This window comes from Macaca fascicularis, chromosome 10, assembly GCF_037993035.2.
Source record: "Macaca fascicularis isolate 582-1 chromosome 10, T2T-MFA8v1.1".
In the NCBI taxonomy this organism is placed as follows: Eukaryota; Metazoa; Chordata; class Mammalia; order Primates; family Cercopithecidae; genus Macaca; species Macaca fascicularis.
The window spans coordinates 114,454,489-114,481,620 of record NC_088384.1 but is presented as its reverse complement, the minus strand read 5'-3'; the positions used below and the strand labels follow the sequence as shown (position 1 = coordinate 114,481,620).

The window sequence follows — 27,132 nt, the reverse complement described above, 5'->3', positions numbered from 1 at the left end:
TAAATGGCAAGACAGATGTTTTTAAGGAGTAAATATACAAGTTTACCTTTTTTTTTTTTTTTTTTTTTTTGAGACAGAGTCTCGCTCTGTCACCCAGGCTGGAGTACAGTGGCACATCTCGGCTCACTGCAACCTCCACCTCCCGGGTTCAAGCGATTCTCATGCCTCAACCTCCCAAGTAGCTGGGACCACAGGCACATGCCACCACACCTGGCTAATTGTTGTATTTTTAACAGAGACGGAGTTTTACTACCTTGGCTAGGGTGGTCTCAAACTCCTGATTTCCAGTGATCCACCCATCTTGGCATCCCAAAATGCTGGGATCAGAGGTGTGAGCCACTGCGCCCAGCCACAATTTTACTTTTAACTCAGCAATTCTACGAGAAAATAAAGGCTAAAATATATTTAAATACCAAACTATAAAATTCCTAGAGGATGACAGAATAAAATCTAGATGGCCTTGGATTTGGAGGTGACTCTACTTACAACACCAAAACAAAATCCATGAAAAAAATAACTGATAAGCTAGACTTCATTAAAAATAAAAACATCTGTTCTGCAGAAGACAAGCAAGCCACAAGCCAGGAGAAAATATTTGCTAAAAACATATCCGAATAAAATACTGTCAACCAAAATATACATAGAACTCTTAAAACTCAATAATATGAAAATGAAGACCAGGTACGGTGGCTCACGCCTGTAATCCCAGCACTTTGGGAGGCCATGGCAGGCAGATCACGAGGTCAGGAGATCAAGACCATCCTGGCTAACATGGTGAAACCCCGTCTCTACTAAAAATACAAAAAACTAGCTGGGCGTGGGGACGGGCTGAGTAGTCCCAGCTACTCAGGAAGCTGAGGCAGAAGAATGGTGTGAACCCAGGAGGCAGAGCTTCCAATGTGCTGAGATCACGCCACTGCACTCCAGCCTGGGCGACAGAACCAAAGAGACTCCGTCTCAAAAAATAAATAAATAAATAACAGTAAAATAACAAAATAAAATAAAATAGGCAAAAGATCTGAACAGCCACCTCACCAAAAATGTACAGAGAGCAAATAAACATATGAAAAGATGTCTGGTCAGGTGCGGTGGCTCACGCCTGTCATCAGGAGGCTGAGGCGGGTGGATCAGCTGAGGTCAGGAATTCAAGACCAGCTTGGCTAACATGGTGAAACCCTGTCTCTACTGAAAATACAAAAATTAGCCAAGTGTGGTGGCCCATGTCTGTAGTCCCAGCTACTGGGGAGGCTGAGGCAGGAGGATCACTTGAACCCAGGAGGCAGAGGTTGCAGTGAGCCAAGATTGTGCCACTGCACTTCAGCCTGGGCGACAGAGTAAGACTCCATCTCAGAAAAACAAAAAAAGAAAAGACGTCCAATGAGATACTATTACACATTTGTTCATTCTCTTACTGTTAGGTTTTAGAATGGCCAAATTCTAAAATACTACCAATACCAAGTGTTGGTGAGGATATGGAACAACAGGAACTCTCATTCACTGCTGGTAGGAATGAAAAATGGGGCACAGCCACTCTGAAAGACCATTTAGCAGTTTCTTACAAAACTAAACATATTCTTACCATACAATCCAGCAATTACCCTCCTTGGTATTTACCCAAGTAAGTGGAAAACTTATATCCACACAAAAACCTGCACATGGATGTTTATAGCAGCTTTATTCATAACTGCCAAAATGCAGAAGCATTTTGTGAGTGGATAAAATAAACTGTGGTATATCCGGACACTGAAAAAGTGCTCAGTGCTAAAAAGAAATGAGCTATCAAAGCCATGAAAAGACACGGAGGAGCCTTAAATGCATATTCCTGAGTGAAAGCAGTCAGTATGAAAAGGTAGCATACTGTATGATTTTTACTCTATGACATTCTGGAAAAGGCAGAACTACAGAGACAATAAAAAGACAAGGTGTTGGCCAGGAGTGGTGGCTCACGCCTGTAATCTAGCACTTTGGGAGGCTGAGTGGGGGCGCGGATCACTTGAGGTCAGGAGTTTGAGAACAGCCTGGCCAATATGGTGAAACCCCATCTTTTAACTACAAAAATTGGCTGGGTGTGGGGGCACACACCTGTAATCCCAGCGACTCAGGGGGCTGAGGCAGGAGAATAGTTTGAACTCAGGAGGTGAAGGTTGCAGTGAGCCAAGATCGTCCCACTGCCCTCCAGCCTGGGTGATGGAGCAAGACTCTGTCTCAAAAAATAAAAATAAGAAAATAAAATAATGTGCTGATAGAACTTAAGGGAGGAAAGAACAGGAGGAGCATAGAGCATTTTTAGAACAGTGAAACTATTCTGATATTATAATGGTGGATACATGTCATTATACACTGTCAGAACCCACAGAATGTACAACACTAGAAATGAATACTAATGCAGACTACGGACTCTGGCTAACAATGACATGTCAATGCAGGTTCACCAATGGTAACCAATGTACCACTCAGTGTAGGATGTTGCCAGTGGAGGGGGCTATTATGCATGTGTGGGGTAGGAGCTACATGAGAACTCTGTGCATACTTTCTGCTCAGTTTTCATGTGAACCTAAAACTGTTCTAAACTATGTTTTTTTAAAAAAAAAAGGAAGAGGAAAAAGTATTTGGTCTTTTATATTAATTCACTTTCGGTTGTATCCCCCTTAACATTTCTAACATTAAATATTATTGAGATTTTGAAAATCTGTATTGTGTGTGTGTGTATATATATGAATAAAGATTCTTTGTTGTGCAAAATGATTGCTCCTCTTCTAGAGTTCATGAAATTCTGGTTTCACAAATACATATCCTTCCTTTGTAATTTATCTTCTGATGTAGCTACAATACTTTGAAACTCAACCTATATGTTACTAAATAAGTTATATACCAATTTGATATATAATCTATCAGGTCTCAGCTTTCTAGATATAAGTTTAGAGTTAATAGCTTCACAACAGTTTTTTTCACTCTGCATAAAAAAAGCTGTATTATTTTATACTCTTGAAAACACAAATTAGGTACAGCATCTCTCCTTTTCACAGCCTCTCCAAAAAACCAGTTACCATATTTCATTTCAGCTCTAAAAAGATTACCTTCTGGGAAGGTAATAATCTGTCTCCAGAAGCCTGTGACTTTTGATGGATTTTGTTAAGACAATAAAAGTGTGCTTGAGGTTTCAATACAGAAGACTGTATGTGGGAAAAATACACTAAAATGGAGGGACACAGACACTCTAAAGTAAAATCTGTTGGGTATCTTATTAATATCTTTAAATTTTACCCTTTGACAGTCTATTTTCATTAAAAAGTATCCTATTGCTTTCTGCTGTCCATACCCATCTGCAGTGCACCAATCCCCACGTTATTTCTTTTCTTGTTTATGTAAATCAATCTTCCCCTTCTAGAATGGAAACTCCACCAACACAGACTTTTTCGTCCCTGTTGTTCATTACTGATCATCAGCACCTAGAACACTCGCAGGCACAGAACAGATGCTCAATAAATATATTTGCTGAATGAACAAATAGCCATGCCATGCTTCCATCTACTTCACACAATGACTGTATTCTTCCTCCATGCACCCACTGTATGCATATCCAGGCTCTGGGTGAATAAATACCGAGACGACTGCTGCTCCCGTTCCAGCATTACACCCTTTTCATCTTCTGCATAGGACATATTTTGTTTGTTCCTTTCCTGTTTCCACATGGAGTGGGGGGCGTGGCGGGGTGTCTATCCTATTCATCACCAGATCCTCCGAACTAGAACAGCGCCACAAACACAGGAAAAATGTATGCTGCATGAATAGGAGACTTCCTCAGAGGTCACTGTACTCTGATTCTGCTGCATTTCCTGTAAACAGACACCTACTTCAAAACCTGGATCTGAAATCATTCTAAATCTGTGCTGCTTATATATAGGTCGAAGGTATTAAAAATGCTCACTGTGTCAATAATGCTTTCATCATAATTACTGTATGGTGATTTTTTTTTTAAAGTTGCCCCCTCCCTAAAAAATGAAAGACACCATACTAACAGATATTCAAAGAGAGTGAGCTCTTAAATAACCATGAACTCAAGAATAAGGACAGTGGAGAAGTTTTCTTAAAAATCTATTTTCTTGATTGAATTGTCAGCTCACACATTAAATCAATGCTTTAGAAACAAAAATAAAGCTTTAAAGCTTTGCAACCAATGTGTTTAAATGACAGGCATTATATTCCAATATTCCAGCAGAAAGCCTAATTGTATAGCTCTTATTTTGAAATAACCACATAAAAAGAACCCTACCCATAGACACATAACTTTCCTGAAGAACTCTTAGAATGCAAAGTGTTTTAAATTAATCAAGTATCCTCCTGGTATCCTCGGGAGCCAGTCAGCTACTGAGAAACATCACACCTGTTATTGCAGCAAGAGAAATCAACACCAAGAACTCTCACCGATGATGCCATCAAAGGCACACCAGAAGCCAGCTTGATTGAAACAGACTATACCAGCCTTGCAGGCTGCTTGCTCAATTCACTAGTTTCCTAGCTCTTTCAGAGCAGAAAGAAACAAAACCCAGGCCACCAACTCCACGGGTGGGAAAACTAAACCGGAAGGCATGCTATTGTAGTTTAATAATTCCTCAGATCAAACTCAGGAAAGCTACCTGAAAAAATATAAAGTTAGACAGTAAGGAACAGCCTGGAAAACTAAGATATTTACAGTTTATATAACAGATAAGTGACTAGAATTCAAAATATATAAAGAATTATCTTACAATAAAAATGCTAAAATTTCATGAAGGAATACTATACAACTCTTTAAAAGAATGAACTACATCTGTATTTCAACAATTGATGGGTCTCAAAAACATGTTAAGTCATCCATACACCATGACACTACATTAAGTGATCTAGAAAAAAATGGAAATAGTTCACATTAAATTCCTCTGCAGAGTTAAAAAAAGAAAAAGAAAAAAAACGGAGGGAGTATGAATCAGCAGATGTGGAGTACAGACATGTCATAAATTAGTGAAGTTTTACTTATTAAAGAAAGATTTAAAACAAGTCTTCTAACAAATTATTAACATTTAGCTACTCCATATTGGGGTATTTATATTATCTGTATTTTTCTGTACTTAAAATTTTTTTCATATACAGAAAGCTACCTGTAGTTTATGTGAGATCCAAACAAGGTTCTTTTGAAATAATTTTCTACTTGTTCAGACTTGTAAAGTTGTTGAAAACTGACAAATCAACATTGATAGTCATGCTTGTATAATTTATAAAAATCAAGGTTATCACTTAAAACATGTTTAAAGTTGCAGTAGTCTCATTAATTCAAGACAAACACCCATGTCTACAATTCTGACAAAAGCTGCTGTATGAACTTCAAAGACTAAAGACCATCTAAAGATAAATACTGTCACTACTTTTCTTTAATGCACTAGATTTTTTTTATAATAGAAAAAATGGCTAAAAGGAGTACATAAGAGCTGAGGCTTCATACATTCTATCTATATCCAGCACTAAGATTATCATGCAGTGGAAGATTATTCACAGATTAATTTTGTATCAGTTCTAAAAGGATCTTAGACGATTTAATAAACTGAATTTTTTCAATGCACTCTTTATCCCATTGACTAGCGGACATCTAGTAATTATTCTCTACTTGAAAGACCAAAATTTCTGATCACAATGATCACAAAAATAAATAAAAAGATAAGCAATATTCTACTCCAAATAAAAATCTATCTAACTAGAAGAGTGGCAAAACATGATTCACATTTTACACAAAGCAGGATGAGTCAAGACAGACAATATGCTCAAGTTAGGGGTATGAGTGATAAAATAGCATGGGGTCCAGTTTCTCGTGGTTGTAGTTGTTTTAACAGTTCAAGTGCAAAAAGTCAGTATCAACAGAAGTAAAAACTTCCCCAAAGTGTTCCATCTTTAGTGGAGATGAGAGCATGTGAAAAAGCCTCCACACCAAAATCAACACACCCAATTCACACCAGATACACAGAAGAAGGGAGAAGAACAAGCTGAGCATTCTGCACCTCGACGATCCAACTGGAATTTTCAATTTGTGAACAATGAGAAACTAGTAGAATGTGGTTTATCAGTTAGTGTGTAATCTGGTCTGGTTCCTTTTCAATAAAGAACCTAAGTGGCTATACCAGTGGTAAGAAATTATCAACCAGGTCAGCAGCTTCTTAAACTCAACAAGAGGCCAGAGGAAAGGCTGTGAGACTTGGATGAAAAATATTTTCTATTTTCCCCTTTCTCTGCCTTTGGAAATTATGCTCATTCTTCAAAGTTTTGCTCGAATGTCTTCTCTTTTGGAAAGGTTTACCAAATCTCTTTAGTCAGAAGAAATTATTCCTTACTGTTCTATGTCACAACAATAAGCTGACTGCCAAATTTCTATCTGCAGCCTGGCCCTCTCCCCTGAGCTCCAGACTCAACTACCTATTTAACATCTCTCGTTGCAAGTGTACTGAGCATCTCAAGTTTCTTATGTCCAAACAGCACTCTTGAGTCCCCACTCTCCTGCCTCAAACTCAATGCTTCTCATCTCAGTAAAGAAACCACCACTCACCCAACTGCTCAGGCCAAAAGCAGTCTCTCTTCCTCTACATTTAATCTACATTCCTCTATATTCTTCTACATTTAATATAGAAACCCTGTCTCTACTAAAGATACAAAAATTACTCAGGTGTGGTGGCACACGCCTATAGTCCCAGCTACTTGGGAGGCTGAGGCAGGAGAATTGCTTGAACCAGGATGGGGAGGTTACAGTGAGCCGAGTGAGACAGTATCAATGCACTCCAGCCAGGGCAACAGAGCCAGTCTCCTTCTCAAAAAAAAAAAAAAAAAAAAGACTCCTGGCCAGGCATGATGGTTCACACCTGTAATCCTAGCATTTTGGGAGGCCTGAGCTCGGGAGTTCAGGAGTTCAAGACCAGCCTGGGCAACATGGTGAAATTCTGTCTACTAAAAATAAAAAAATTAGCCGGACATGGTGGTGCGTGCCTGTAATCCCAGCTACTCAGGAGGCTGAGGGAAGAGAACTGCTTGAACTCGGGAGACGGAGGTTGCAGTGAACCGAGATTGCACCACTGCACTCTAGCCTGGGCGACAGAGTGAGACTCCATCTCAAAAAAAAAAAAAAAAGAAAGAAAGAAAGAAAAAAAAGAAGAAATAAAACTAGCTGGAAGTGGGTATGATGAAGAAACTCCCTGCACCATCACAATAAATGAAATGGGGATAGCCAAGGGCTCCTTCATCTGGAGACTGTCTCCAAAAAAAAAAAACTCCTACTCAGAATCCTCTGTGGCTTCCTATCTCACAACAAAATCCAAAGTCCCTCTTGTGGCCTGCCTACCAGTAAGGCTCCTGCCCTCTTCTTTGAGCTCACCTCCTAGCAGGCCCCTCCATCACTCTAGAGCAGGCATAATGACCTTGCTGCTCCTTGAACACACCAAGCTCATCACCACCTCGCACTTGCCCTTCCATCAGTCTGTAATGCTCTTCCCAAATGTCTCCATAGTTCACACACACATTTTATACAGGTCTCAGTTCAAATATCACCTTCTCAGGTAAGTGACCTTCCCTAATCACCCTACTTAAATGATCTTCCCTCATCACCCTATTTAAAATTGCACACATTCCCAAATTCCTTTATCCTGCATTGTTTTTAGTTGTTTTTTTTCCCATTTATCACCTACTACCTGACACCACATCATATATATTTTCTGTTTTTATTTAATGTACATCTTCCCCGCTATAATTAGATGAGCTCCATAAGGTAAAAGTTTTCTCGGCCTCTCAACAATGCTTGGCACGCTACAGGTACTCAGTAAGTAACCAATGAAGAGAATGGTTCAGGTGCTGTGCTAGGCTCTCAAGCTGGAGAGAGAAACAGGACATTGCAGCTCCCACCCAGAACACACAGAACAATCTTGGGGCCCATCCAGAATTAATGAATCAGAATTTCCAGGACTGAGACTCCATAATGATTTTTTCTTTTTAAAAAATTATCAAATGTGACCTTAGCTCATATTTAACAGTGCCAATCTATTCTAAGTACTTTACATGTGTTAATTTGTATCCTCCTAACACACCCCAGAGGGAGGAATTTGAGGCACAGACAGGTTAAATGCATCACTGAAGGACACATGACTCTCAGATGGCAGATCTAGGGTTCACTCTCTTAATTCCTGGGCAGTATACTACCTCTAACTGCATCGAATACTGTATGAAAGGTAATCTATAAAGCACCCTATCAAAAGGGGAGGGTGAGGAGTACTGGGAACTGATCACTGAGGCAAGCCCTGGAGTCTGAGAAGCAGATAACACAAAGCACACTTTGAGCTGCAGGGAACTTGGGTAAACGTACAGTGTGATAAAGCTGTAAGGGACTTCTGGGGGCATCACATGGCTGAAGAGGAAAGGGTACGAGAGGGGTGAAAGAAGCTGAGGCTGGAGAGACGCAGCGTGGCCTGACTCTGAAGAGCTTTGCTGCTGGCCTAAGAATTTGGAGCACGAACCTATCCGTAAGATCTAGAGAGCCAATGAATGTTTTTAAACCAAGAAATGATATCAAATTTCAATTTTTAGAAAAATATCTCTGGAAACTGTATAAAGGATAGTCCGAAGGGTAAGAGAAGCAGGTAGACAAATTAAGAGACAGAAAGTTGAGACATAGTGCTACTACAATAGTCTGGAAGGGAAAGGACCTATACTCAGGATACAACAGCAGAATACAAAGAAGCAAAAGGGCATAGGAGATGTTGCTGATTTAAACAGACTGAGTAGATGTGAAAGGTTATGGAAAAGGGGGAGCAAAAGACAAGTTTAGGATTTCCAGTTTGCCAACTTGGTGCAAGGGCCACTCCCAAGAGCCAGAAGCCACAGTCAGTACCGATGAGAGGGTAAACTGTAAATACAGTGTGGAACATGCTGAGTTTGAGGTGTTCTCATGACAACCAGATAGACACGGATGTCCAGTAGGCTGACAGATCAAAAGATCTGCTTGGAGATACAGATTTGGAAGTTTTCTGTGCAGAAGTGGAAGATGAAGTCATTATTAATGAGGCAACATACAGAAAATTGTTAAATTGAGAAGACTGAAGCCAGAACCTGAGAAACCTCAACACCCGGTAAAAGAGATGATAAAGAAGTTCATCGGAAAAGTCAAAGACAAGTATCACAGAGAGAAACCTGGGGAACTAAGAAGGGTTTGAGTGGAGGGGTGGGATCTGATGAAAGAAGGATGAAGATATCAGAAACTGAGATTCACAGCTTCCCCAAAACTAGCTGTGATAGAAGACTGGGCATTTGCTTAAGTGGGGAAGATCTAGAAAACAAGATTTCTTTTTAGGAAGGGGCAACTGAAGAATGTTTGTAGGCACAAGGAAGGAATCAAGTACAAGAGAAATTTGAGACAGCAGTAATAGGCTGACTAACAATGCAAAATACTGTTAAGTGTTGGGAAAGGAATGGGGTGAAAGAACACACACCTAAGAGGTAGTCCTGACTCTGAAATAGAAGAGGAGGATAAATAAAAACCTAAGTTTCTACATGAGAGAAAAGTAACCAGCATTTAGTAGAAAATGTTCAAATATTTTCTGAGCAAAATGCACTGTGTCTACATCAATCGGCTGTACATAATGGGCCCTGCCGAAAGGCTTCATTACTCCTCACCACTGAAAGTCTTCTCTTTTTCCCCCCTCTCCTTTCTCAGCTTTGTTTTTGTTTTTGAGACAGAGTCTTGCTCTGTCACCCAGGCTGGAGTGCAGTGGCATAATCTTGACTCACTGCAGCTTCCACCTCCCGGGTTCAATTGAGCCTCATGCCTCAGCCTCCCAAGTAGCTGGGATTACAGGCATGCACCACCACACCAGCTTAATTTCTGTATTTTTAGTAGAGACAGGGTTTTGCCATATTGTCCAGGCTCATCTCAAACTCCTGGCCTCAAGTGATTCACCCCCCTCGGCGTCCCAAAATCCTTGGATTACAGGCGTGAGGCCATTGCGCCTGGCCTCTCCTTTCCCAGCTTCCTTCTAAACACCAACCCTTCCTCGCCTATGCCTTAGACCCAGAGACCATTAACTCCCTGAGAAACTGCCATGCACCATGCACTGTGCTAGGCACTGGGATCTGGGGAGAAGAGACACAATCTAAAAAGAAAAAGAAAAAAAAGAAGGGGCTTGCTGACTAACAGGGGAAAGGAGTCATGTATCACGTAGCCAATGACAACACGCTGGGACACGTGGGAGCCAGGGGAACAGGTACAATGTGAGTGAAGAATGTCAGGAAAGTGACCTTGAAGAAGTGAAGCCCGTGCTGAGCCTCAAAGGTAAGCAGGGGAAAGCAGTGAAACCAACAAGAGAAAAAGGAATCAACTAATTTTTAGTGGTGGAAACAGCTAAAAGCTGTTACTTTATGACTACATACAGGGTAAGTCATGATACAGAGTATGCCAAAGCCCCATGGCCAAGGAGAACTAAAAGGCTGGAACACAAGCATGACGAAAGATGATGCTGGAAAGATGGGGAGGGCAATGTGGAGGGAGTGCAACAAGTATAAATAATTTTCCAGGTTTTGTTAAAGAATTTAAACGTTATTTTTGGCAACAGGAAGACATTTAATGATTGTAAGCAAGCAAGAGATATGCTCAGATTTGCATCTTTGAAAACCACATCAGGGTGGAAAGAAAGAGAAGACTTAGACAAGAAGACAGGTTAAGAGGCTATTACAGTTGTGGGAGAAAATGGGACAACCATAGAGGGAATGGGGAAGAAGGGACAGAATTGAGTCATAGACTCTCTGAGTTGGTCAAATGCATGAATGTAGGTACCATTCAATGAGACAGTAAGAAGGGGGAGGTTTGGAGGAAAAAAAGAAAAGATGGTATAGAGTTCAGCTTGGGTCATGCTGCATTTAAAGTACTGCAGTCTTTTATATGGGCTTGAGTCAGGCCTGGGTTCATACATAAGTGACGTTAGAAGCTAAGGGTACTGGTAAAAGTTCCACAAGGGGGAAAAGGGAAGACACGGAGAGAGCAAATCTGAGAGAAACAGGGAAAGGAGAAGAGGGGGAGGTGGTGAACCTGTAACCTACCAACCAGACTGCATGATGAGTAGGCAAAATTGGCCACATGGGCAGAAGAAAAGCAGAGAGAGCAATTAGGGAGGTCAAGAGAAGTGTGTCAATGAGCAGGATGACAACAGGCGTCAAATGGTAGGGAGAGCACACATATGGTGAAGACTGAACATGCAATGGGAGATATAGTGATGAAGCAATGACTGAGCTCCCGGGCAGTGACTAGAAATGAAGAACAGAAAGAAAAAAGACAGCGAACTATGCTTTCCAGAAGCTTACCATGATAAGAAGGAAAGTGAAAGGAGTAGCTAGACAGTGCAAAAAGGACTGACAACACAGTTTTTCTTCTTTAAAGGTGGAAGGGACAATACTCAGATGTTTAATGAAAATGACTAAAGGCCAAACACTATTCTCAAGGAGTGCTAGGTATGTAAAGAAAGAAAAAGAAACAATCTTGCTTTGAAAGAGAAAGGCAACAAAAGCATTCATTTTCCCAAAAGAGCCGACCAAGTGTTCTCTGGATTTCTCTAGATGACTGCTCATGTTTCTTCCACCTTTTCTCTGAGCTAGGTTAGAGGTGAACTATGCACTAAGATGGGATCCTCCTGCCCGCAAATTACATGAAAAGTTTTGATTGTGTGCATCTGCACATTCTCTCAAGAGTAAGCCATGGCTCTCCTTCATCCAATTAGTAAAGCACTGCCTGACTTTACAAAGGTCAGAAGCACAAATTTAGATTTTCAGAGGAGTCCATCAGGATATATTTATATGCCAACAAATCAATTCAACCAACAGATTGAGAATTCAAATAAGCCTCCACAGGGACAAACCTCTGGTTTTTCAGCAAATTTCTCTTTTTATTCTTATGTCTGCGTCTATTTCAAATGCTCATAGCAAACACTGAAAAGATGACCAAGTCCAGGGTTGTACCCTTCTTTGGGGTACTAGGAAAAGAAAACAACAATAAGAAGAGAATGTAGTCTATTAGTCACTACTCAGAAATACCAAAACAAACAACTATAGGAGCTTACATTCTAGCAGCGAAAGCCAAGCAATAAGTAAATGAAGCACATAAAGAATAAAACAAGACATCAAAGTGACATATAATTCGTACAATAAGAGGTGATATAGAAAAAACTGGATCAGAGTCCAAGAATACTCAGGAAAGGTTAATATTAGTAGTGAGCTTTCAAACAGAACAAGAGGTTTCACTAATTAAATATTCAGGAGCCCATGGGAACAAAGTACTGGTAGGTGCTGTGCGAAACACAAGCTGGTTCCTGTCCTCAAGGGGCTTTCCATCTCTCTTCTTCAGCTAAAATAAACTTAAGTTCTCAAGCTTAGAGCTGGAAGGACCACCTAGAGGTACTGAGTTGAAGCCTCCTCACATCACAGAGGAGGAAACCAAAGCTAAGCAGGTTAGTCCAAGTGCCTCTAGATGACAGCAAGGCTTAGGAACCACAGACTCCCTTTGTAATGCAAAGCACACAGACTTGGGAGGCTGGAAGACCTGGGTACAAATTCACACTCTGCAAAGGCCTCTCGTCTCTAAAACAGAGATGGTCATAACATTGACTTCTCGAGTACGTACCACTCCATTTCTTCCCTTTTTCTACTATATTGTAAACGCTGAGTGATGGAACTAAAAGACTAAAATAGTACCCAGTCAACCCAGAAATGCATAGTTTGCACGACAGGTATTGAGGACATGAAAGACTCGGAGTAGAGAGTGGGGTGGTGGAAGGGAAGGTACAGTTGATAGCATTAGCACAGAATTTTTGACACTAATAAACAGCTCACAATAAGAAGTGACAGAAGTTCTTAGGGGGAAACACAGAATTTGTTAAAGGATCTTTTTTTTTTTTTTTTTTTTTTGAGACAGGGTCTCACTCTTAGCCCAGGCTGGAGTGCAGAGGCACAGTCTCAGCTAGCTGCAACCTTTGCCTTCCTTGGTTCAAGCGATTCCCACCTCTCAGCCTCCTGAGTAGCTGGGATTACAGGCATACACCACCAAGCCTGGTTAATTTTTGCATTTTTAGTAGAGAGGGGTTTCACTATGTTGACCAGGCTGGAGTCAAACTCCTGAGCTGAAGCAATGCACTCACCCCAGCCTCCCAAAACTGGGATTACAGGCATGAGCCACCGCGGCTGGCAAAAGATTAAAAGTCAGTCACAGTCATTCTAATGTCCCAGAGCAATGCACTTTACGTAAGAGGTGCCAACGAGACAATTATTAGACTACAATTACAATAAGGCACTTTTTCTTTCTTTTTCTCTTTTTTTTTTTTGAGACAGAGTTTTGCTCTTGTTTCCCAGGCTGGAGTGCAATGGCACGATCTCAGCTCACTGCAACCTCCACCTCCCCAGCTGAAGTGATTCTCCTGCCTCAGCTTCCCAAGTACGTAGCATTACAGGCATTACAGGCATGCACCACCAAGCCCGGCTAACTTTTGTATTTTTAGTAGAGATGGGGTTTCACTATGTTGGTCACACTGGTCTGGAACTCCTGACCTCAGGTGATCCACCCACCTCAGCCTCCCAAACTGCTGGGATTACAGGTGTGAGCCACTGTGCCTGGCCTTTTCCATTATTTTTCTATCCCATTTCTCTTTCAAGCCTCTTTCTCTAGGCTCACTCCTCATCTTCCTAACAACATAATAAATAAGAAAGCCAAGGGCAGTCACACCTCCACTTATCTTTTAAGGGAAGAAACACAGCCAGCATAATGACCAAAAAAAAAAAAGAAAAAAAACATAGCCTTGCAATCAGATAGATCTTGATTCAAATCCCAACTCCAACCCTCAGTCAGGTTCATAACTTGGGTTAATAACTTCAGGATCATAACTGTACCCACTTCCTAGGCTTGCATTAAGAATTAAATAAATGAACGTTTAGAAAAATGGCAAGCACACAGTATAAGCTCACCAAGTCACGTATCTCAAATGCCATCTTCCCTGTGAGATCGAACACCCAAAGCAGAATTAACACAGCTTTTTCTAAGCTTTTAATAGGGGCAGGCCATAAATATCTTGTCCCCATTTTCCCTCCTTGTCTCCCAATACCTAGAGGCTGGAAACTTTAAGGGCTAAGCCTTCCTCCCAGGTCTCCAATGCAACCTAGTGCCTGGCCCACAGGAAGCTTTCAGTATGTGGTAACTGAACCAAATCTCAGAGTCACGTTCAATTCCCCCAGAAGGAGTCATCTGTCTATAAAGAAAACCTCAAAGGATCTGCAAAGGGCAGAAACCCAAAATAGCTCTAATTTGGACAATCATCTATTATGTACAGACAATCCCTGATTGGTTTGGCTTGCAATTTTTTTTTTTATTTTTATATTTTTTAGACAGATTCTCACTCTGTCGCCCAGGCTGGAGTGCAGAGGCGTGATCTGGGCTCACTGCAAGCTCCGCCTCCCGGGTTTACACCATTCTCCTGCCTCAGCCTCCCAAGTAGCTGGGACTACAGGTGCCCGCCACCACGCCCAGCTAATTTTTTGTATTTTTAATAGAGACAGGGTTTCACCATGTTAGTCAGGATAGTCTGGATCTCCTGATCTCGTGATCCACCCGCCTCGGCCTCCCAAAGTGCTGGGATTACAGGCCTGAGCCACCACGCCCGGCCTGCAATTTTCAATTTTACAGTGATGTGAAGCCATCACAATTTTGACATATTTTGAATTTTGATCTCTTCCCAGGCTAGTAATATGCAGTACATGAGATATTCAATATTTTATCATACAATAGGCTTTGTGCTAGATGACTTTGTCCAACTGGAGGCTAACTTAAGGGTTCTGAGTATGTTCAAGGTAGACAAGGCTATGATGTTGGGTAGGCTAAGCTGTATTAAACATGTTTGCAACTTATAATATTTTCAACTGATAATAGGTTTATGAGGACGGAACTCCGCTGTAAGGTGAGGAGCATCTGTACGAGATCATTACATCCATGCATGTCTCTAAATCCTTTCTGATCCAATTCATATGCCTGGCATATCATCGTCTTGTGAAATGATGACTTCCCAAAGTGTACCTCATATAAAGTAAAACAGCACTTTCTAATCACCTTAAGTTTACCTCTTTGAATAGTTGAGAGAAGTCTCTATTTATTAACTCGCCCTTATTTGTTTCTCTGTCCAAGACAATGGCTGGTCAGGAAAATGCAGAACTAAAGGCTTTGTAGCACCACTTACAAAGTTTAAGGTGGCACTGCTAAAGATCATTTATTTTAGACATTCCTATCTTAATAAGTGCCCTTTACAACTTCTTGAATTCCCACTCTACAAACCTGCAAGCCTATGAAATCCCTACCACACACAAGCTTTGCCCTGCCTTCCAAAGACTGGATAGCAGGACAAATTACTCACAAGGTAATGCTTTTAATTTTTTTTTTTTTTTTTTGAGACAGAGTTTTGCTCTTGTTGCCCAGGTTGGAGTGCAATGGCATGATCTCGGCTCACGGCAACCTCTGCCTCCCAGGTTCAAGCGATTCTCTCCTGCCTCAGCCTCCAAAGTAGCTGGGATTATAGGCATGCGCTACCACGCCCGGCTAATTTTGTATTTTTAGTAGAGACGGGGTTTCTCCATGTTGGTCAGGCTGGTCTCGAACTCCCAACCTCAGGTGATCTGCCTGCCTCGGCCTCCCAAAGTGCTGGGATTACAGGCGTGAGCCACCATGCCTGGCCTAATGCTTTCTAAATATATAGAATCATGAAACCATCAGAATCTGATATAAAAGTGAATATTCACAAGGTAAATCAAAGCATTCTTTGGACTCATCTGTCTGAACTTTTTAAAAAGTAGGTCAAGAAATCCCTCCTAAAAAATTCACAGAGAATAACTCTTAATTGATGTTCTCAAGAAATTGTCCAGACAGCTATTAATACTTCATTAATGGTTTTAAATTATCTGCCTCCCTCTCTCAAGAACAAACCCCTTTATGAGTTAACTCTAATGAGCTGATAGTGGTATAAGGGAAAGTACAAGGCTTTGCCTGTGCCACATTCACTAGTGCAGACTCATCCAGCGGAAAGTTACCTAGCCACTGACTAAGTCATCTCATAGGACTGTTACACAGATTAAACAGTAACATAAATATGGCAAAGCACCTCTTACCACAGTTCCTAAACTGTGTGGCCTATCTTCAGGAATTAAAGCATTTATCCTCTAGAAATGTTTGTTCTTTCTTTATCTTTCTTTACCTTCACGTTGCAAAATGTATGTCAGCCACTGCTTTTAACTCCAGACCCAACCCAACGGGGTGTTGGCGGGCACATGTCACCACTGACAAATATGACCACTCCGAAATCCTTAGGTTCCATTTTCAATTCCCCTCCATTCTCTAGCCTTTCAAGACAACTCAAGGAACTTAGAGCTCTAAACCACACCACAAGGAAGTAATTCAAATCTAGGTAAAGGGTCTAGGGGTACATCCCACTGTCTTAAAGTACAAGCTAAAAGATGAAAAACACTGCAGTCTCAATCTACCCCCAAAACATTTATTGCCCTAGTCTCCACTTCCCAGATGGGCAAAGGCTAAAGGAGCCTATTGAAATGCCAACAGTGTAGTAATTGAAACACATTACAGGTATCAGCGAATGTGCTCCACCACAACACGAGGTAGGCATGCACACACACACCCCCCAAAAGCCTGAAGACATCACTTGACACAGGTGAAAATACTAACGTGCTAACCAAAGGTCAATATTAGCCCTTCTGAAAGGATGAAGGAAAACTCCAAGAAAGCATTTCTATAGATTTACAGTACTATGCAATTAATAAAAATTGTTATTAAAAGAAGGTATTCCAAGGTTTTCTCATGGGACCATGCCATTTTCTCAACTGCTTCCCAACCCCTAAGACCGCATGCTAGGGGATAAAAACCCTAAAGTACCATAAGACATTGCAGACATCAACAGCTTCTGTTAAAAGGATGCACTTAACATTTTGAAAAATATTCTAGAGATATTATTTTACCACATTCGGTTATTTTGTTTCTTAAATAATCCTCAAGTGACTGTCAAGTTTAGTAACTTTGTTTCCATAACAAAGCTCTTTAAACAACTTTTCCTTGTGTAAAGCCAGCTGCCCAGGTCTGTCAGGTAAGAACTTCAAAGAATGCACATACCCACTGAGCAAGGCCAAAGCAATCCTGGATATCCTATGCTTGGTAACAGCCTGAAAGGGGCCTAAAATGATAGGAAAAAAAAAACAAGGATGCCAGTCTGGAAACCATAATGCAACTTTGTTTTTAACACAATCCTCAGTGCAAAATAACTGCAAAAGGCTTTTGTTCTATTTTATTAAAGATATTCTATGGCAACCTTGTCTTGACTAATAGAACTCAGTACTCTGTGTGTTCATCTTTCTTGTCATCTCATTGAAAGCTAAGCCCATTTGTCCCAAATCATGGTCATCCTTTAGACAGAAAATTTTTCAAAAAAGCAGGAATATATAAGACACTCTTGGCCTGGTGCAGTGGCTCACATCTGTAATCTCAGCACTTTGGGAGGCCGAGGTGGGCGGATCACGAGGTAAAGAGATCGAGACCATCTGGCCAACATGGTGAAACCCCATCCCTACTAAAAATACTAAAATTAGCTAGGCATGGTGGCACGTGCCTGTGGTCCCAGCGACTCAGGAGGCTGAGGCAGGAGAATCGCTTGAACCCGGGAGGCAGAGGTTGCAGTGAGCCGAGATTGTGCCATTGCACTCCAGCCTGGCAACACAGCAAGATGCCATCTCAAAAAAAAAAAAAAAGACACTTTTGGAAATAATTCTTTATGTAAATATTCAAGTTTTGGTTCTAAAAATCAAGCCTAGGAGCAGTATTTGAGTGTTAACCAATATAATATACTCCCTTGACTCCTCCCCTAATTTTCAACTACTTAGCAATAATAACACAGGGTCAACGTTCTCAGTATTTTGCCTTCAGTATTTGAAGGAAACATACGTACAATTTAATAAATAACAGACAGTGTTAATGTTTAAGACTTCAGCTCTTTAATAAGCATCAATTCAGACTATTTTAGTACATCCACACTTGGATGAAAAGCTCCCAGGTAATTATGAAGATAACTGTGATTTATGTCACAACCACTCACATTCAGGAAACATCATTGCTTTACAAATATAAGCACATGGTCAAGAACTATACATTTTTCCCCCTAAGGAGTTAACTGTCAAGAAAAGGGAGTGAATAGGTGGATAAAAGTAAACTAACTTCCAGTCCACATTGTTCTCCCAGGAACAAGATTTCAGAAGTAAATGGTACTATCTATGAAGATTTAAGTTTGACTCAAGTTAAATTTAATGCCACTTTTGTTAAGCAAGCTACTTAATAATTAAATAAACGAAGATAATCTATTCAGGATGGATCTAAACTACTACCATGAAGAATCTTCAGCACATGGGTGACATTTTGTTGTGCTGTAAAACACAGCCTGCTCTGTGTGATCAGGACATGTTAAGAAAATCAGTGCTGTGCTAAAGTTAAAGAATTAATGTTGTACTTGGCATATGAAAGATAATTACTGCACTGAATGAACTGTAGATCCAAAGGGTTTTCGATTTTGTAACTTCCTAAACAATCTTAAATTACACATCAACTTGAAGGGCTGAACTAAAGAGTCTAAGCCAGCTTTTCCTATACAAAAAAACAAAACAAAACAAAACAGCATCTTTAAACTATCATTCAGTGTCCAAGTTTCTATTTTCTCCGAAAAGTGGTACTCAACTACACCGATTCATTGGTGCCCTCCCATCTGATATCCCTAACGGCAGGACTATCTAAGACTTCTTGAAGGCCATTGGTTCAGTCAAGGAGTAAAGCAAAAGTAAATGCGTCCAGTTATGTTTAAATGTTAACTGGCCGGGTGCAGTGGCTCACAACTGTCATCCCAGCACTTTCGGAGGCCAAGGCGGGCAGATCACCTGAGGCCGGGAGTTCGAGACCAGCCTGACCAACACAGAGAAACCCTGTCTCTACTAAAAGTACAAAATTAGCCGGGCGTGGTGGTGCGTGCCTGTAATCCCAGCTACTCATGAGGCTGAGGCAGAAGTGCTTGAACCCAGGAGGCGGAGGTTGCGGTGAGCCAATATCATCACGCCATTGCGCTCCAGCTTGAGCAACAAGAGCAAAACTCTGTCTCAAAAAAAAAAAAAAAACCTTAACCTAGTGAGTATGGATGTTCAACAGACCACTTCCATGCGACAATATCATTGCTAGGGGAACGGGCTAGGGTATAAAGAATGATCTAGAGTCTTGAACTATGACCAAAAAATATGTAAGACATACTATTTACCACAGACGGACTCTCATGGAAGGGGAGGGAGAAGAGAATGACAGAAGAGCGCTACATAATGCCTTGAAAGTGACTCATTTGGAAAGCTCTCTTTAAGCTGGACAACAAGTGGGATCTCAGAGTGAGGAGATGGCATGGAAACATTTAGGCCTTGGAAGAACTGAGATCAACAGAAAGAGTGACAATTTAAAAAAAACTCCTATGACTTAGTGAAAAAGACAAAAAGAAATATAAAAGAAAACACACATTTAGGCTGGGTGCAGTGGCTCATGCCTGTAATCCCAGCACTTTGGGAGGCCGAGGCGGAAGGACTGCTTGAGGCCAGGAATTCAAGACCAGCCTGGGCAACATGGCAAGACTCTACCTTTATAAAAAAATCCAAAAATTAGGCCAGGCGCGGTGGTTCAAGCCTGTAATCCCAGCACTTTGGGAGGCCGAGACGGGCGGATCACGAGGTCAGGAGATCGAGACCATCCTGGCTAACCCGGTGAAACCCCGTCTCTACTAAAAAAATAGAAAAAAAACTAGCCGGGCGAGGTGGCGGGCGCCTGTAGTCCCAGCTACTTGGGAGGCTGAGGCAGGAGAATGGCGTAAACCCGGGAGGCGGAGCTTGTAGTGAGCTGAGATCCAGCCACTGCACTCCAGCCTGGGCGACAGAGCAAGACTCCGTCTCAAAAAAAAAAAAAAAAAATCCAAAAATTAGCCAGGAATGGTGGCACCTGTAGTCCTAGCTACTAGGGAGGCTGAAGCAGGAGGATCTCTTGAGCCCAGGAGTTTGAGGCTACAGTGAGCTATGATGGCACCACTGCCCCCCAGCCTGGGTGACAGAGCAAGACCCTGCCAAAAAACAAAAACATTTACTTTTACTCTCTCAGAAAGATACCCCTAGTCTGAAGGAGCTTAATGTTCACTTACTAAAAATATCTCATGAAAATCAATCTTAAGTCTAGGCAAATCCTCCTGTGTCATGCTTCTTTCAGGAAGCCACCAGGCTTTGTCCTTTCCATATTTATGATGCAGCACAGTACTTCCTATAAAACTGCATAAGGTCATATAAATTTGCGTTTTTTCTTCTGTAACATCCTTAAATTTAATATACCACACAAAATTCCCAAGATTAAAGAGTCTGACAATATACAATCCCATATGATCAACTTAGGCTGCATTGAAAAGATAATTTTTCCTTTGAATGGGCATTTTAGTTATTACCTTCTTAAGTAGTTAGCTCAGAGGTTCATCTAGGTGAACCACCAGAAATCAGAGTCATCACCCTGAGTAACCTGGAAGAAACCAGTTAAATGTGCCAGTTTTCATCCTGAAATGAATTATCTCTAAGTAAGTCAGGGTATTGAGTCTCTATTAATTGTACTGTCTTAGCATTCAGTTTAAAACAAACAACACAACTCATGACGTCGTTTAAAAACACACACAGATGTCTCTTCTAAAGTTATAAGCCAGAGGCCTTCAACAATTTGGTACCATCTCTCTTGGACCACTTCCCCAGCAAAAATATCCAGTGACTTTGGCATTATTACTTTGGCCAATCCAGGGCCAGAATGATCCCTCTTCTCTGCCACACCTTTCAGGTACAGAAGTGATGAAACCACTTAAGTGGTTAAGTGGTTGTCTAATCTCTGTATAGTACTATGCACTTACAAAGCCGCTAACAGCCATGTCATTCCTTTTAAACACTTTCTACAAGAGGCAAGGTGGACATGAGCATCATCCCCATTGACCAAAGAATGACCCCAGGCTTTGAGGAGTGAAGTGGCCTAAGGTCACACATCTTTCAGTAAAACAACTGAACAAAATCTTGAATTTTCTCAAATGAGTGCCTCTTTCCATAACATCCTATTAGACAACAGAGTTTGTACTGGGATTTGGGGGTTTTCAGAAAGTTAATGCAAGGAAGGACTGCTCAAGGAGAAGCAACACAATTTTAACTTGGACACTGGCTGCATCTATGCATAAAGGGACTGAGGTCTGACTCTTGTCTACTCACCAGCCTTGTCTGCCATCTTGCCGGGCAACCACAACAAATTTTCTTTGTTGCTGTCATTCACAACTACTAGTGGTGGCTGGGCACAGTGGCTCACGCCTGTAATCCCACCACTTTGAGAGGTCAAGGAGGGCAGATCACTTGCGGTCTGGAGTCTGACACCAAACTGGCCAACATGGTGAAACCCCGTCTCTACTGAAAATACATTTTTAGCCAGGCGTAGAGGCACACGCCTGTATATAATCCCAGCTACTCAAGAGGCTGAGGCAGGAGAATCGCTTGAACTTGGGAGGCGGGGGTTGCAGTGAGACAGCGCGTCTCTGCACTCTAGCCTGGGTGACAGAGTAAGACCTGCATCTCAAAAAAAAAAAAAAGAAAAAAGAAAAAAAAGAACTACTGGGCATCCCAAAGGAGCCCAGTCATCTCAGTGTTTGTGCCTCTGTGCATGCAATTTCCTCTGTCTGAAATGTTCTCACCCTTTCCTTCTTTGAGCCTTCTTCTACTCAACCTTTATAACTGAGCTCAAATGACACCTCCTTCAGGAGCTGACCTCCTCAATGCTCCTGGGGCACTCTGAACTACCCTACATCATTGTCCTGTCCTGGCTGTTGTTCTCATCTGTCCCCTTCCCTAAAGTACTGGGAGGAGGTTGAGGGAAAATGGGAGAGTACAGCTGATATGACTTGGCTTCTCCGGGTATCTGACACACAGATCAGGTACTCAGTAAATGTTTGTGGACTAACCGAATGAACCCACCAATTCTCAGGAGAAGCCAAGCCAGGCCTCCCAGACAGAAAAAGAACTTCAGACAACTCAAGTGGAAACCATGGCTCACCACTTTAGCCACCTGGCCTCCTTTTCCAATCTGGCGTTCCCAGAAAGCCATGAGCGCATCATGAAACCTCAAGTACTATCCTGGAATTTCGATCCCCGGTAGGTTTGGTGGGGTTTTTTTGTTTTTTTTCATTTTAATTGGAAAGCCTTTGGTTCTCTGTAAATTCAGAGTTATTTCACATTGTTAACTTGGAAGGCAAAGTGACAGCCACCGTTCTGGAGTATTTCCCAGCGATCAGACAGCATAACGGTTAACAGCGTGAACTCTGAAGTCTGGGTTCAAATGTACCACTTGCCAACTGGGTAACTTTGCATAAGTTACCCTACACTACTTCCCAATAAGACATATAAACTGGAGAACCTCTGGCCATTCATTAATACCAGCTGAACATCTACTGTGAGCCCGCTGCTAGCGATATAGTGGAGACCTGACCTTCCAATCTACAGTAAACTTCCATGGAGTCAAACTGTTCCATTTCCTACACAGCACTTAGCACTATCTGCAAAGATCACGTGTGCTGGTTTGCCTGTCCTCGTCGGAAGGTAAGCTCTATGAGAACAGAGGCCTTGTCTGTCTTGTTCATCCATCACCTCCCCAGGGCCTTCCACGTATCTGTAACGATGTTGTGTGCTGGTTTGTCTGTTCTCGTCGGAAGCTAAGCTCTCTGAGAGCAGAGGCCTTGTCTGTCTTGTTCATCCATCACCTCCCTAGTGCCTTCCACATCACTGGATACAAGCAAAAAGAAGGAATGAGCATGTCAGACCTTTTACCTCGTGGCCCTGGTGAAGGTAGGAAAAAAAAAAAAAAAAAAAAGAACAACATAGAAAACATAAAGGCACAAATTACAGAGATAATAGTGTCTGGGAGAAACCAGGGTCATGGTTTCCCACCACCGCAGGTGTTGCTCCAGGCAGCTCTGCGGAGCAAAAGGATCCCAGCACCTTGGCAGCCTCCCTCAGCTGCATCCAGGAGGCACCATGAGGGAGGCAGTGAACGGAAAATGGGACCAATCCCATCAGAAGGCCTGAGGAGGTTCATTTGTTGGTTCAACAGGTATTTCCTAGGCGTCTAATGTGTGCTGGGTACACAGCAGCAAACTGACAAGAGCCTGTCCTCATGCAGTTTCCTTTCTAGTGTTGAAACAGTGATTTTGAGTACGAAAAGTGCGGTGCTGACCACGAAACAGTGACAGAATGGGGACAGCAGGAGAGCAGGTGTGCACGGTGGGCTGGGTGGCCACAGCAGGCCTCTCTGGGCAGGTGATACCTCAACTAAACCCTGAGGTCAACACTGTCACAGAGCAGGGGAAGAACCTTCCAGGCAACAGCAGCGGCGGAGGTTCACACTAAAGTGATCACAAACTGGTCACTAAGTTACAAGGCAAAGTGACAAGTGCCTCGAAGGCAAGTCCCAGGAGGCTGGGGGTCGGGGAGGAGGCACAGGCCCTAGCTCCTGCACCAGTCCTCTAGGGTCCCGGCCGCTCCGCGCATTTCTGGGGCGCGCGCTGAGCGCCAAGGCCCGGCCCGGCCTCGCCGGCCCCCACGACAGCGCCGTCGGGGTGGGGACGAGGGCCGACGTCACCCGCCGCGCCGGACTCCGTCCCTCCAGCACTGGGGCGGGGGCCGCAAGCATGAAGGTGGCGGCCTCTGGGGCTTACCTCGGAACTTGAGCTCGTGCTGCGGCTCGAGGCTCAGGACCTGCTCCACCTTCGCCATGTTCCTCAGCGGCGGAGCACCTTTGGCGGGGAGACCCCTGAGAGGTCACCGGGGCGGGAAGCGTTAATGCCGCGCCCGCTTTAAGTTTTACAAAAAAGGGGGGACCAGTCGGGGCACGGGTGAGGGTCTTCGACGGGGTGCGCGCGCTGGGGGGGGTCGTTCTACGCGGTGCAGGCTCAGGGGCGGAGGGCGAGGGCGAGGCCGCGGTGCCCGGCGAGCTGACGGCACGCACGCACGCACGCACGCACGCACGCACGCACAGGCGTACACACGCACGCACGCAGCAGGCTGGCCCGCTCGGGCGGCGGGAAGCTGCGCCCTGCGCCGCCAGCTCCAGGGGCGGGGACTAAAGCTGCGCGCGTGGAGCCCCACCCGGGACAGTGCGCAGGCGCGGTACAAGCCACGGGGGCGGAACTGCAGGGCAGCAAGGGGCGGGGCTTCGCGCTGCTCAGGAGGCGGGGTTTGTAGTCCGGCTACGACTGCAGCCGCGAAAACTATTAAGGGTCCGCTGGGGGCCAGCCTCGTGTTAAATGCTTTATTCAGTAACAACAATTAGAATAAACTTCCACTTTTCTCTTGCTTATGTAGTGCCAGGCACTGTTAGAGACTTTGAATAATAGTCAAAGTACTTAGTATAAACATGATGTTTATGGGTGAGTGATATGGGCTAAGCACTGTGACGTCTTGTAAATAATAATTATAAATATAATAAACTACCAATTATTGCTTATTTCGTATCACTCTGCTGAATGCTTCCAATGACAACAGCAGCTACAATAAATACAAGCTACTCTACGTTAAATGTTTATTAGGCAACTGGCACTGTGCTGAATTTTTACTAGTAAATTCGATTTGTTTATGCAATAAATATTTAGAAATACAATGATCAGAAAAGCTAACCTGATTCCAATCCTTTTACTGTAGCCTAGTGAAGAGACATTTTGAATAAATAACCACACAAGTAAGTTAAATAATTAAAAATTGCTGGAGAATCCAGATCTGCTTGACCTCAAAAATGGATACTCTACATCATGATTACCGTTTAAATTGTATTTCATTATATCATGTTCACTGTGAAAGTAAAATAGGTGTTCTTAATAGTCTCCTATACATACCAATATAGGTGAAACAAACATGGCAAATTGCTAACAATGGCTGACTTGACATCGCAGGTACATGGTTTTCTTGTACTGTTTCTCCCACTTTTCTGTATACTTGAAATTTTTCATGATAAACAGGTTTCTTGGAAGAATAATCTTTGTATTTTAACTGTAGCATTTAGTCCATTTACATTTATTATATTTACTAATATATCTGGAATTATTTCTACCATCGTATTTTGTTATTTCTACTTGTCCTGCCTGTTTTGTTTTTCTTTTTTTTTTCCCCTTTCTTCTTTGGGGTTTATTTTTATTCTCATTCTTGTTTTCTTCACCTACATACTCTATTTCTAAGTTTTAGTGGTTACTTGAAAATTTTGGGCATGCATGCTTACCTTGTGAAAGTCCAGTATGTTTAAATATTTGTAAAAATGTCTTTACCCTGTTTCCTTAAAATATGAAGACTTCGGAGTACTTTAATCACCCATCCTCTAAATTAGACACCTTAATGTAGTGTATGTTAAGTTTAACCTTTGCCATTTTAACCCCAGGAGACATTATTAAATTGTTTTATACAGTCAACATTAATTTAGATTCAGCCACACAATTACCATTTTTATTCTTCTTCTTGCATCTTAGCTTTCATGAACAGGATCACTCTCCTTTTGCCTGAAGTAAATCCTTTAAATTTTACTTTTTTGTAGGTTTGTTGGTGCAGACCCTCTCAGTTTCTGTTCGTCTGCAAATGCATTCGTTTTTGTCTTTTGTTGTTTTTTATTTATTTATTTTCGGAGATGAGGTCTTGCTCTGTTGCCCATGCTGGAGTGCAGTGGCATGATCATGGCTCACTGTAGCCTGTATCTCCCAGGCTGAAGCAGTCCTCCCACCTCAGACTCCCATGTACCTGAGACTAAAAGCATGCACCTCCATGCCAGGCTAATTTTCTTTATTTTCTGTAAAATCTCACTATGTTGCCCAGGCTGGTCTCAAACTCCTGGGCTCAAGTGATCCTCCAGCCTCAGCCTCCAAAGTGCTAGGATTACAGGCATGAGCCATTGCACCTGGCCTTGTCCTTGTTCTTGAAAGATGTTTTGGCTTCCTTGCTTGAATGACAGCTGTCCTCTCTCAGCACAGTTGATTGCCATCCACTGTTTGCCTGCTCCCCCTCATTGCTCCTCAGGAGTCCAGTGACAATCTTACATCGTTCCCTCATAGGTTGTTGGTCTTTTCCCCCTCTTCTCATGTTCTACAGTTTTACCGTGCTGTATCTTTTTTTTTTTTTTTTGAGACGGAGTCTTGCTCTGTCCCCCAGTCTGGAGTGCAGTGATGCCATCTCAGCTCACTGCAACCTCTGCCTCCCATGTTCAAGCGATTCTCCTGCCTTAGCCTCCTGAGTCTCTGGGATTACAGGCACCCACCACCACGCCCGGCTAATTTTTGTGTTTTTAGTAGAGACAGAGCTTCGCCGTGTTGGCTAGGATGGTCTCAAACTCCTGACCTCAGGTAATCCACTCACCTCGACCTCCCAAAGTGTTGGGATTACAGGCGTGAGCCACAAAGCCCAGCTCATGCTGTATCTTTTTATTTATTCTGCCTTGAATTCTTTGGGCTTTCTGAATTTGGTGATTGGTGTCTTTCATTATTCTTGAAAACTCTCAGACAATACCTTTTTTTTTTTAATTTAATTTTACTTTTTTATTGTGGTAAGATACACATAACATAAAATTTACTATCTTTTTAAAGTATACAGTGGTATTAACATTCCTATTGTTGTGCAACCTCACCATCATCCATCTCTAGAACTCTCTTCATCTTGCAAAACTAGAACTCTGTACCCCTTAAACGGTCATTCCCCATGCTCCCTCTCCTAAGCCCCTGGCAACCACCATTCCACATCCTGCCTCTATGAATTTGACTAGTCTAGGTACTTCTTGTAAGCAGAATCATACAATATTTATCCTTTTGTGACTGGCTTATTTCGCCTAGCATAAAGTCCCCAAAGTTCATCCATGTTGTATCATATGTGAGAATATCTCTTTTAAATGTTATATTGGATGGACACAGTGGCTCACGCCTGTAGTCCCAGCAATTTAGGAGGCCAAGGCAG

At 42.4% G+C, this 27,132-nt stretch overlaps 1 protein-coding gene across 6 annotated transcripts in view; it reads right to left on the bottom strand.

The window, feature by feature from the left end:
* VAPB (VAMP associated protein B and C) overlaps positions 1-24,157 on the bottom strand; it is a 55,862-nt gene extending 31,705 nt beyond the window's left edge. For all 6 annotated transcript variants that reach the window (XM_045363190.3, XM_065523344.2, XM_074005607.1 and 3 more), the window contains exon 1: positions 23,868-24,157. In XM_045363190.3, coding sequence (XP_045219125.1) covers positions 23,868-23,925 — 58 coding nt within the window. In that variant the 5' untranslated portion in view covers positions 23,926-24,157. The remainder of the gene's footprint in view (positions 1-23,867) is intronic.
* Between the last annotated feature and the right edge of the window lie 2,975 nt (positions 24,158-27,132).